Source organism: Xenia sp. Carnegie-2017, unplaced genomic scaffold (assembly GCF_021976095.1).
Source record: "Xenia sp. Carnegie-2017 unplaced genomic scaffold, XeniaSp_v1 HiC_scaffold_20, whole genome shotgun sequence".
Taxonomy (NCBI): Eukaryota; Metazoa; Cnidaria; class Anthozoa; order Malacalcyonacea; family Xeniidae; genus Xenia; species Xenia sp. Carnegie-2017.
This window is the reverse complement of record NW_025813483.1, coordinates 7,459,272-7,472,594: the sequence shown is the minus strand read 5'-3', so window position 1 is coordinate 7,472,594 and position 13,323 is coordinate 7,459,272. Positions and strand designations below refer to the sequence as shown.

Genomic DNA, 13,323 nt, shown 5'->3' with positions numbered 1-13,323 from the left:
GGTCATTGAAATCTTCCAGTTATCTTTGCTACCTGATCTTTCCTGCATGCTGTCAGCAAATAGAACATACCAAGCCTTGCTCCAAATCATGTGTACTGTTTAAGCTGATCATTTCTTTTTTATATTTACACACAGAGTAAAATTTATGCAGGGTCTATTTTGCGTCAGGGAAACTTTTTGCAAATTGATATGCAAATTCACGATTTCATACATTAACAAATAACAGAAACGTATGCTGAGTTTTATAAACAAAAACAGGAAGACATCAGTATATTTGGCGTTTAAGTCAGTTTTGAAAAATACGATCTTTAATACGGATTTTATGCTTTTTCAGGTGCATAATTGCTTTTCAATCTTTGATGAACAAACAAAGAAGGCAAATATCTCACTTTTGAGAAACGAGATGCTCCTTTTTGTGGAAACTATGATATCCAATAATTGAATAGTTGAAATATTGGCATTACAAAAGAAATGCCAAAAAGATATTGTGTTTGTTTTTAAAAAATTCTATATAATGTACTAAAAATACCAGGGGGAGGTCGATAATACTTTTTTCTGCAAAGCGAATATTTCAGCGGAAATTAATAGGTCCTTTAGCTTCCACATTTTTTACAACAGTTCCCAGTCCACTTAGCCGCTCCAGTTATTATAGAACTCAATGGTTTTGCCGAAGTAATGGAAAACGTTCAACGTATCTGATTTTGCTACGATACGCTATGTTGTGCTACGATACGTTACAATATGTGGTTATTGGAAAACAGGCTTTACGTGTAGAGAAGGTAATTTGTGCAAAGATGACATCAAGGAAATAATAAATGAGTTGGATTATTTATGCTTTTTGGCAAGCAGATTAATCTTATAAGGAAGGTTAATCATTGTTGGCAGTTTCGTCCAGAAAAACTATACCAGATGTGCCTAACAGAAAGCGTAAAACGAACTAACTCATCTTTTAGGAAACTGTGTGTGTCACTCATCGGGAAAATATGAGGACATACTCTACACAAGAGCAGTGTTGTGAGTCTCCGTGAGGCTTAGCATATACGCTACTTACCCAGGTGTAGAGTCATTGTATGGGATTTATGCCAGAGATATACGAAAACATTGTTACATGTTTGTAGATCGTCCAGGTTATTAAAGTCCTGAGAAAGACCGTTGGTGTTGATATTGATTGACGTTTTGACAACCTTGGTGGTTGTCATAATGCTGTAGTTGAATAATTTTTGCCAGAAGAGAACGATTTCGAAACGTGAGCGCGTGTCATTAGCTTTTAGCACATACTCAATTCCTTATTTCATATTCATTCAACTTGCCCAAAAAAAATTTTTATGAAGGCAGTAACACTTTATCTTTATCTAAAGATGAAGAGACATTGCTCTTCGTATTAATGTTAAGAAAATGCAGAGAGGATATGCAAAGACGTTTAAGAGATTCTTTAGCTGTTTTCAGCATTTGTGAATTTAATTTCTGCAACTTTATTTGCAGTTTTGTCATAAGTTTTGCCTTGGCAGTCGAGAATCGAAGACTTTGCTCTATTTGTAAAAATGACTCTTCCTTATCAGATAAAGATGGGCTATCACTATCCTCATGCAAGTTTCCTTTATTATACTAAATGACAATAAATAATTTAGTATTAATTATGAATATACGCATGCAAATACAAAGCATTACTGAGCTAAGAGCTCACCACGCCTACATGCTTGTTGGTTATGTAGGGTTGGCTTCTTGGTTGTATAATGTTGGCTTGTTGGTTGTGTAAGGTTGGTTTCTTGGTTATGTTGGGTGTCACTTGTATGTTATATAACGATAAAAATTTCATTATGAATTTTAAAATTACGCGTGCCCATTTATTGAGGTAATAGCTCAGTACGCGCGTACATACTTTAAAATCCTTCCCTTATTGCAATAATTTATCAACATGTTGAATGACGGCACACGTGCCGAAATGAGGGAAAATGACAACGCACCTGCACCTGGGTAAGTATTGTATGCTAAGCGCAACAAGTGAATCATAGCGCTGCTAATAGCGAACGCTTGCGTGTAAAATACAGTCAAAACATATGAATTTCATTTCTTCACCACATGGTTTCTAATACTTTGGACATCGCAGGATTAGGACCTAGGAAGTCATATGCATATTATGATTTGAAGCCATTTTGCTAACATAAAGAGAATCAAAAAGGCAGTCGAGTTCAACAATAAGATACTAGCTGAAATTTGATTCAATCTAATCATAACCCTAAACGTAACCCATATTCTATGATGTTTTCCAGTCATGATGTGAAAACTTAGAATATTTTTTGAAATTGGAGATTGAGTGATAGAGATGTTATGTTGCACCAATTTTCATCCCTAAGTGTTTCCAACTGTACCGAGCATTTTTCCTGATAAAACAGCTGGCACTTCCCTTTGCAATAATAAGTTGTTGCTTATATTCAAAAAAATTCTTATTTCTTTATTACCAACATAACTCAAAAATAGGTACGCAATGCATACATGTAGCTAGCCTGTCCAGGGGCGGATCTAGGAGTAGTCGGATTAGTCATGAGACTAACGTTTAAAAAGTCTGCGTCAGAAATTTCCTGTAAAAGTTTTAAAATATTGAGTGATTTTCACATGAGCACGAACGTCGATATTTTACTAAGCTCTTATTAACCGAGCTCGAGGTCTTTACGGAGAAATATTGGACCGATGTCTTTTTGTACAGGCTGAGCCCGTAAGGCGAGATTCAGCCAAGCGTTAAATGATTTTTGCGAATGGAAACGATTCAATACTCGTCATTAGATAAATCTTCCCGAGAAATTTCACAATATTCTGATTTAATAACTGCGCAAAACATTTAAAATTACAGTAACCAATTTGGCTTAATTTATAAATTAAGCAGGAATGACTTGTGGCGCTTAACAAACAGTTGTAATTTTAACGCTTAAAGTTTTGTCTTTTTTCAATGCCTCGAAATCATTTCACGCCTCACTGAATCCCAGTTAGCAGAGATCATGTAAACAGCCCCTCAGTAAAGACCGAGAAAGCGAGGTTACTAAAAGGATTAATATATGGCATTATTTGACCCGAAATAAAGCTTGCTTTCTTTCTCGTCCTTGCTGTTTTTACGAGTTGGTTTTCACTTTTCTAAGTTTTTGTCCATAAAAAATAAATCGTTTAAAATTGTATCGTTTGGATAGTTTAACTTTTTTCCTTCGAATGACATTCGTAAATGGTTTTTAGTCTCGTTTATTTTGCATTTTCCTGTTTGCATTACGAAGTTTGTTAACATTTGACAGTAAAATTACGCGTTTTGGACCGTAGTCGATTACGGAAAAATAATGAGCCGCCAAAAATGTTTCCGAGCCAATCAAAGCGTGCCATTTTGGCGGAAGTGACGCTTGCCATATAATGAAGGTATCGTTATAATTTTGATGTCAAATTGATTTAAATAACTTGTTTTATCCATGACAGATATTTCAGATTATTAGAAGTTTGCAAAATGCCTTAAATATTCGAACATCCTTGTTTGTAAACGTTATCCGCCATACATTTCTATAGAAATTTGCATCTCTTGTGGGTAATTGGAAGTGCATTTTGCATATATAACTAGGCTTCATTTTTGATACCTATAGAAGCCATATCCAGTCTATTATCAGATCAGTGGTATGAATGAACTGTTTTATGACCAGTATTTTCATATTGCAAGTAAAAAATGTATACATCTCTCCATCATTGAAGTTTTTCTTCATTTTCAATGTTAGAAAGCGCATCATTTATATAATAAAGATCTTTAGAAATATATAGTTTTTTAAAAGCTGCGACTGCATTGATGCACGTGATACAAACAAGCAAAGTTAATAAATTTTATTGAGATAAAATTCAGAGACACATTTTTCTTAAACAATGAGCTTGTTCCTCTTTTTTGTTTACCCAGTATTTGACTTAATTGGTGACTTTTTTGTACAAACATTTAGCCATGTGAGTTTTTAAAAAGTGAAGACGGGAAAATTCATAATAATGACCTTCAACTCTCGTGACATCGCATGACTACAAAATGGGCACTTCATAATGCCCAGCAGAGATGTTTGAAAAGAGACAAAACATTGACATTTTCAATGAAATATAGTATTAGAATAGTAATGAAACAGAGACTTTGTCGTGGTGACAAACTTAAAGATGGATTTCAAAATAGCAAACTTAAAGATGGATTTCAAATTGAATAGAATTCCGATTCTATGTGATTCAGCGATTCGAAAACATTTTTTGAGCAACACTCGCTGTGCCAATGCTTATTCTGATGAAAACTTTAAAATTATTAAAAAATGTCGCTCGTTTTTCCAGCTACGCGTCATGGACTCGGTATTAATTAATTTGACTAATCCTGTCCTTTGCCGACAAAAGGATTACGTGTTTAATCTGTCTCTGTTTTAAGTGTCATCTCTAAAAATTAGGATGACATTGACCTTTTGTAACGTTATAAATATAGCATGGTTTGGAGGTTCTCATTTAGCAGACGTTGACACCTGATGAGTAGTCTGCCGAAATGCATAGTGTCTCTTTCTAGCTGTAAATAGTGGTTCCTTTGAATTGTTGGGTTAGTGTTCTGGTTAAAACAGTTCTTTTAAGAACTATTACATTGTTATTATCACCATTCACCATGGTATTTGCTATTTTGAAATCCATCTATTAGAATAGTACTTTCCAAACGTTAAAGACAACAATGTTAAAAAATTTCATGGCTATTACCAAGTTTCTTAAATAAATTCTTACGTTATTCAAGTTTTCTTTGCAACCAGCTAAAAAGTCAAACTGCTCACAAAATAATCAAATATTGAGTTAAATAGTTTTTGGCAGTGAGCAATACTTTTCAAAGTAATGTCATTGCCATGCAAGAAAACTCCTCTTCTTTTTGGCTGACTATAACTTATTTTTTTGGCTGACTATAACACTCTGGGAATTGCATCTTTCAACACATTTACTGAACACTCTTACATAGGGAAGTTATTTTAGGGAAAGACTACATCAAACCAATAAAAGATGAGTTGGATTGTTTCACACTTTTTGGCAGACAAATTATCTCAAGTGTGTTAATCATTGTTGGTAGTTGTTGTCTAGAAGAACTATGCCGAATGCACCTAACAAAAAACGTAAAACAGTCTAACTCATCTATCATAAAAATGCCTGCCAAAAATTCATCATGAATTATAAAATTACGGATGCGTATATAAAGCATTTATTATAAGTAAAGGCCTTAGCTTAGGGGCTGATTACATGAGCCCGGGAGCCGAGATTCAACCAAGCGTTAAATGATTTTGGCAAATAGAAATGCTTAAATACTTATCATCAGACAAATCTTCTCGAGCAATTTCACAATATTTTAATTTATATATCTACGCAAAACATTTCAAATTAAAACAAGCAATTTGGCCAATTTTGCAATTACAATAGGAATGACTATTGGCGCTTAACAAACAGTTGTAATTTTTATAACCTTGAAGTTTTGGCCCTTTTCAATCCCTCGAAATCATTTCACGCCTCGTAGAATCCCGGTTACCCGGGATCATGTAAACAGCCTTTTAGACTTAGGGATGTTTACATGATCCCGGCTTGCCGCCCAGCTAACACGAACGTACTCATAACGTTCTGTGATAGTTGTGGTTTGTTTAGGTTGGACCAAACATTCACACAACGTTCTTCGAACGTTCAGCGATGCTTTGGACATTACCGTAACGTTGTAAGAACGTCATTATTTCACGTGGCGTATGGTAAGCAGATTGATGCTTCTAAAATTGTTGTTGCCGAAAGACTTTTAGCTATGATTTCTTTAGTGCTTGGTGAATCGTGGCCGTTATATGGCAGCGAAATCCTACATTCCTGCAAATATATTTCAATGGACAAAAAATCTGTAGCCATAAGGCGCCATACTATTATTTACTTTATCATAAACAAATGTTTGGCGCTTTTCAGTTTATGATCATTGATCATTCAATCATTGGACAGTTATACTACACTTTGTTTAAGATTTGAGAAAACTAACATTGGTTACATGTGAAGCTGTTTACTATAACCTGTGATTTTGAGTCTTTTCTGATCCATGAGGCTTTTTATTTTGACAATTTGACTGGAATGGTATTAAACTGAGTATTTCACATACATGAAATGTTGTCCCATGTCACATATTGTCCCCTTTTCTAACCAAACACCTCATGCAGAGATGTCAAGGTGTGTTGATCTTAGGTTCATACCAGATTGTTTGCCATAAATTACAAAGGGCTATTAATGTATGAAAAGCATTTTCTAGAAAGTAAAATGTGTTCCTATGTATGCAGATAAACCTTGAAATTTGGCAAAACAGCAAAGTATTTTTCATGATCACTAGGTACTTTTTCTGATGATCATTATAATTTCTAAACTAACTTATTTCAGATTTACATTTAAACGAGCTTTGATCATATGAAAAGATTTATCATAACCAGTAAGCATGACACGTGTGCCAATTTTAACATTCATGTAAATATATGATTGAAGGCATGTTGGTTACATTCTGTTTGTATAGGCAAATACAATGCTACTGGTAATTGCTACATAGCACATCTTGCATATACTTACAGAAGATAATAGATGGGGCGGGTGGCTGAATGGTTAATGACAGACGGCGCGTGTTCAATCCCGGCTCGTGGCACATTTGGCAATGTGTCTGTAAACCTAGCCCGGGTTGACCAAAGCCATGTGAGGGAAATTTGGTGGGGGACAAGTAGCAAGGCTTCACGTGCCGTCCCTGATTTCGACTGATTGCTACAGCACGCGCAAGCGAAAAGATATGATGATGATGATGACAGAAGATAATAGTCTAGTGAAATGCCTAATAGACATTAATGGCATTAAACTGTCCTGAATTGCAAATTTTCACTCTGATAATTTTTGCTTAATCCTTGGCAGAAAAGATTTTGAGTTTTTCCTCAAAAGGTGAATTTGCTGGCACTGTATGTGGAGATGGGTAAAGGGTTAAAATAAACTTGCATGGTTTGAAGTCTGAGGTTTTCTACATCTATGAACTGTCCCTTGTAGTACCAAATTTCTAACTTAACTCATTACATAGAGGTTTGAATGGGGGTCTCTGGTGGGTCTATGCCAGACAACTTGGTAGAAATTTTTAAAGACAATATCTTTTTTGGAATAGCATTATTGTAAATTAAATTTTATGTCCCTAGACATGCTAATGAGTCATATATTTGGCATGATAATGAGCCTAAATATTAGGCAAAATATTCAAGTATTGTTCACTTCAGTGGTTTTTTTTTGAAAAAAAACGTAAGCAAAATGTTTTGTATTTACGCAAAAACGAAGCCCACAAAATATATTTTGCATTGCTCTAAAACGCTAAAAATGGCATTTCCAAGGTCCTGAAATGCCTCAGACCCCCCCCTCCAGGTGCAGAGTGCCTCCGACTTTTTATGACTGATGTTTGAAAAATCCTAGATCCGCCCCAGGCAGGCAGGGCATCTTTAGGTGTCGGTGGAAGTATTGACCTTGCTTAATATATGCATGTTAACTTTGCCGCGTAAAACTTCCTTTCCTTTATATTCTTTAACTGGCCTATCCGATTGACGAGAGTATATAGCTTTAAGTATAAACTGGCATTTTGTGGTCCGATAAAGTTTTTATTGTGTTCTGCATGCTTTCTCCACAAGTTCTGTTATTTATGAATTCAAATGCAAGTGTGATGTTTGTTACGTATAAGACATCCAAACGGTTGGTGATGAATTAAACAACATGCTCCTCGCACTATAGGTGGATTTCATATTTGCATGTTACATCAGGGCAACCATGTTGGTGGTTAAATACAAAAGAATATTTTATTAATGCTGTTGTGGGCGAGCCACATAAATCGATGATTCCCTGGAGGTTGAATGCAATCAATTTGCAAATGCGTAAAAAACAGTTGTGAAGTGTAGAAAACATGAAGAAATAGAGTGGGTCTCATCAATTGGCACACACCTTCTTTCAAATATATCCTGTGCTGATGTATACACAGATGCCAAATTTCGTATCTTCTGCTTTTTCTCTCAAAATAATGGAAGCATACAGTCATTATCAACTTAATGATCCGATTGAAATGTTATTAATCGTAGCAGACGTTAATTTATGGTAGAAATACTTAAGTAATCAAAGAGAAATCTAGTGAGGGCCCTTACTTAACATTTTAAAACTTTTTTTTTCATTAAAACTTAACATTTTAAGTTTTTTTTTCTTAAGTCCTTAAGTTGTTATTCTTATTTTGAATAGATGGTTGTTCATTTTCAACAAATATTTTGTCTGAAATTGCTTTTAAACCGTCACTTAGTGCATATTTCAAAAGAATAACAAGAAATCAGTATATCATGCTGGTTAATACCCTAAACACTTTATTGTATTCCACAACTTACACAAGGTTTTTTGAAAAACAACATATACGAAAAAAGTTAAACGCTCATCGTACTCAGCGCATTGTGAACTTTTGATTCATACCAAAAATTTCACTCCTGTGAAATTTCGTTTCATAAACACTTTAAAACTTTTAAAACAGTTCTTTTCAGAACTTTCGGTGTAGTCTTGGTACATGTTATATCACATGTTATATACTGCATGGAGACGGTCACATTTTACACTGAAAGCATTTCTAGAAAACGAAGTTATTGTAAAAACGATGATAATCACTGACCTTAGGTTTAACTATATTTTATCAAATTTAATGATTTACCTTTAAGTTAGTGTCAACACTAGATTATTCAGGTAAAAATTTATAAATTAAGTTTTCTATTTTTGTTTGCCACGTAATAAATAAAAGTGTACCTGACTATGGTAGAAAATATTGTCGTATTCTTATGTTTATGCCTCCTTTAAAGCTCGTTAAACTGATACAGTGTTGCAGTTTAAGTAGGATTTGATCATATGAAGCTCAAACGACACGAATATGAATGATGCAGATTGCAGTGCGTGATGATTCAACTCTACATGTTTGTAAATGTAGATCGTCCAGGTTGGTATAGTCCTAAGAAGGACTGTTTTTGTTGTTGTTGACTGACGTTTCGACAACCTTAGCGTTAGTCATCTTCAGAGTCAAATGAGGAGTAAACATCAGGTTAGCCGTATTTGTTATCTGGTTGTTACGTCATTGTATTGTGTGTACAGGAAATGTGTATTCTCATTGTGAATGAGTGTGAAGTGAAATATTTTTAGTTGTGATATGTGATTTAGGTGTTATGTTTTTAGTTGTAATGTGTGGGTGTCAATTGCGTATTGTCATTGTGAATCAGTGTGAAGTGTAATGTTTTTAGTTGATCGTTTGTTTGTATTGTGAATAAGTCGTTTGTAAGGTGCCGGTAATTGCTGTGATCTGTTCAGGGTGGTTTGCTCGAAGTTGGTACACCAACTTTCTAATGTAAGCCGTTGTCTATAGTCAGTACTGTAAGTAATGCATTTTGCCGAGTCCCAGTCAATATTGTGCTTTGTGATTCGGTGATGTTCGGCAATGTGATTAGTTTTGTCTTGTTTCTTAGTAGCTCGTTTGTGTTCAGTAAGTCTTATGTTTAAGTTCCTGCCAGTTTCCCTGATATAGGAGGCGTGGCAGTCGGAGCAGTTTGTTTTGTAAGCTGCACCTTGTCGTTCGTTGGGTTCTTCTTTGTCCTTTATGTTCGTTAGTACTTGTCATAACGTTGTGATTGGTTTATGTTCGACACGTATGTTGTATGGTCGTAAGATACGCGAAATAGTCTCAGACGTACCTGTGATGTAAGGTTTCGTTGCTGTTGTCACTGAGTTGTTCGTTTCGTTGGGTTCGTTGGGTTTGTAAGTGTTGCGTTTGATAAAGTCAGAGTTATAGTTGTTTTGTCAAAAACACGTTTGAGATAGTTGTTTTCGTTTTGTAGAGCGTCCGGTGAATCACATATGATTTGTGCAAGTCTTGTTAATGTTCTGATTGTGGTGGCTTTGTGTGATGTAGGGTTGTAAGATGATATGTCTAGTAGTCGGTCAATATGTGTTGGCTTGCGATAAACTGTTGTTCGTAGTTTTTGATTGTCATGTTTACCAAACAGTCGAGAAAAGGAAGAGTTCCGTTTTCTTCGACATCTTTAGTAAATTGTATGTGGCTGTTCTGTTTGTTGATGTAAGTGTGAAAGTCATCAATCTCGTCTGCATGTAGTGCTGTGATTGTGTCATGAGGGTTTTTGTACACGTAAGTGCCCAGATTAAGTAGAATACTGGTGAACACTATACTGGTGTATAGTGCTCAGTTTTTTAACGAAAGTTTCAGTGAATTGTAGCTTGTGTTTTGATTTCCTTGTAAGTGGTTGCAGTATGTCAGTCAAGTACTTTGAGAGTTTGTAAGTAAGCGAACCACAGAATGATACAATTGGTCGCATGGGTATTTGTGGTTTGTGAAGTTTTTCAACGTGTCTGTGAAAAACGTTTTTAAGTTTGTCAAATCGTTCCATTTTTATTGCTATTTAAAGTTAACAAAGTTTCCTTTTAATGGATCTTGTCTGTCGTTCGAAAAGTCTGGAACGACTTAACTTTGTGACGTCATGCAAGGGATTCCCCATTCCTCAATACAAGATATATATATATATATACCAACTACCTTGGATGACGTCAGAATTTAGGTTAGTTTTGTTTAAGTTTTTAAGACATAAATATTTATGCCGTACGAATAGCCACTCCGTATGAAATATTTGTGTTAGGTGTTACAAATAAACAAAAAACAAAGAAAATTTTTAAAAGGCTGATATTCTGATAAGGTAATAATTATTGCTATTTACAGGTCGAAGATAATGTTAAGATGTTGTATTTGTTTGTTAAGTTTAGGTTTACGTTTCATGATAATTTGATATAAAGGACTTCTTTCAGTTTAAGGACGAAAGGAGTGTGAGCGCTGTCTAAGATACGAAAGCAGGATTGTGTGTTATTGGTTTTGCAGTGTGGTGACGAGAGTTAGTCTCTGAATTTTCTCCGTGGTTGTGTATTTTATAATCCATGTGAAAAGGTGGCGGGCGGTCTCCCCAGGGCCCAATGTAACTGGAATTAAATGATTTACATTCAGCGCAAGAATATTCGTAAATTCTAATTAGCAGCAATTTTAAAAAACACTTGAGAAAAACGACGATTTTTTTGAAAGCAAACATGTTTCGACATTATCAGAATGCCATCTTCAGTGCAGAATGGTTAGTGTTAAGTAATATGATAAGTAATATGATATGAATAAATTAATTACAATGAATAGGAATATAATTAAGTTAAAAAATAATAAAATATTTACAAAAAGGAGAAAAAAAAAAAATTAAGTATTAAGAACTTATAACAAAAAATATTATTATAAAGTAAATATAGTGTTGTAGTGGTGAACTTGGATATTTAAATCGGGATTAGTTTTATTAATGTGTAGAGCTTCCTTGATTTTGAGTGAGAAAGTGGATTGATCAGTGTCGATGATTTTAAAACAGGAAGGTGAGAATTTGTTTTTACATGAAGGAGAGGCTTGAAGATGTTTGTCAACATTAGGCAGTGGAAAACACAGGAACTTTGGAAAAACTCCAAGTGAATTGCAATCTTTAAGGAAGGCGACATCAAGTTCAGCCTTGCGTTTCTTAGTTGTAAGCAATTCTGATAATGTCGAAACATGTTTGCTTTCAAAAAAATCGTCGTTTTTCTCAAGTGTTTTTTAATATTCGTAAACCTAGAGTGGTATAACGAAAAAAGTAGTAGTAAAATAATTTAAATGTGACGCATGCGCAGTGAAGACTATATCGTAGAGGTAATCAAGATGGCGGAATCATCAGGCCAAGTCACCGCTGAAGATAAACTTCAAAACTTTATGGAAGAGGTAAAGCTTTCTTTCGACACTTAAAGTGAAATAAGTGAGTAATCGCAGAATACCCGTCCACCTATAACATAAACTTGACCTTAACCCTAACACTAAAACCAAGTGGACGGGTATTCCGCAATTTAGCCAATTAAATAAGGAATTGTGTGCAACAAAAATTTCAAGCAGTATATTGCTTGTTTATTGCATTATTTGTTGTTGTGTCGATTCTAATCATCTAATGCTAATCTTGTTTTTCGTTGTTTATTATTCATAACTTGTCAACTCAAGTAAAGTCTGTCAAGTCACTAAAATCGTTAGACTCCTTTCATTCTTAAAATATCTGCAATCCTGTTTAAGTTATTAATGACTTTCAGACTGAATCATTGATGAAGCCTTAGAAGATAAGTGCTTGAGTCAGTGAGACTTGAGTTACTTTAATATTTCATTGTTTAAGATGAAAATGACCGAAACTTGTCTCAGATTTTATTCTAATTTGTGACATTTTGCTTAAACTTACACAAGCTCTATAAATTGATGTCCCCATTATCATTAAAACAACTCTTGTTATAATTGCTCTTCTTGCTGGCCAATTCTGAGCAGTTACAAGGCACTATTACTTTTTCCATAGAACAGCAATTTTTCCCACAAGATTTATCAAGTGGCAAGTTTTAGTGCCCTCAAGTTGCTAAGCAAAAAACAAAAAAGTAACAAAATGCAATACATTTGAGTACATTTGCATTCCTGAGACTGCCCTATGTTGATATTTTTTAGCTTTCCTTTTTGAGATCTTGTCAAAAAATAAGTCTGAGCTAACCTATTGGTAAATAAACAACAATGACAATAAATTGCCCAATTTTGAAGTGATCAGCAATTGGCCTTTTACTTCTTCCTAGCCTAATCTGCAAATATTTATCAAAAAAAGTTCTAACCACTAGGTATGTAAGTAATGAATAGAGGGGCTCAGTATTGACAAGCAAGAATTTAGAGTTATTGCTGTCGTTCAGCACTTAAAATACAACTGTTTCCATCATCCTCTTTTCCTTAAATTTAAGGTTGTTGAAAGGCTATAAAAGTTGCATTTGAAATTTGTGGCTGGTATCCATGAGATAGTAAAATTTGGCTTTGAATGCTAATTTTATTTTTTTGTATGATACAACATTTTTCAGAACTAGAATAGGAATTAATGAAGTTAGTAGTTTTCTATTTTTGTTCATTAAATAACACATGTTTAGCATATGTAATACTATTATAATTATGTTTACTTATGATTGAATTTGTGAGTTGAACATTTTTGATAGTTTTTACACATTATTGGATTTGAGGGTATACTGACTTAGAGCATTATTAATCAGTGATGTTATTGTATGAACAGTAACAATTAAGCAACGTCATCAATTGTTATTAAATTATTAAGCAACTTTGTAATTGTTAATAAATTGAAAAATTGAAGTTACATGTACTTTAATGATTTTAAAAGCAACTTTTGATTTAAACATGGA

At 34.3% G+C, this 13,323-nt stretch overlaps 1 protein-coding gene across 1 annotated transcript in view; it reads left to right on the top strand.

Annotated features, from left to right (window-relative positions):
- LOC124441001 (zinc finger MYND domain-containing protein 11-like) overlaps positions 1–13,323 on the top strand; it is a 71,196-nt gene that overhangs the window by 53,665 nt on the left and 4,208 nt on the right. The window contains exon 13 of the mRNA XM_046991419.1: positions 2,986–2,995. Coding sequence (XP_046847375.1) covers positions 2,986–2,995 — 10 coding nt within the window. The remainder of the gene's footprint in view (positions 1–2,985; positions 2,996–13,323) is intronic.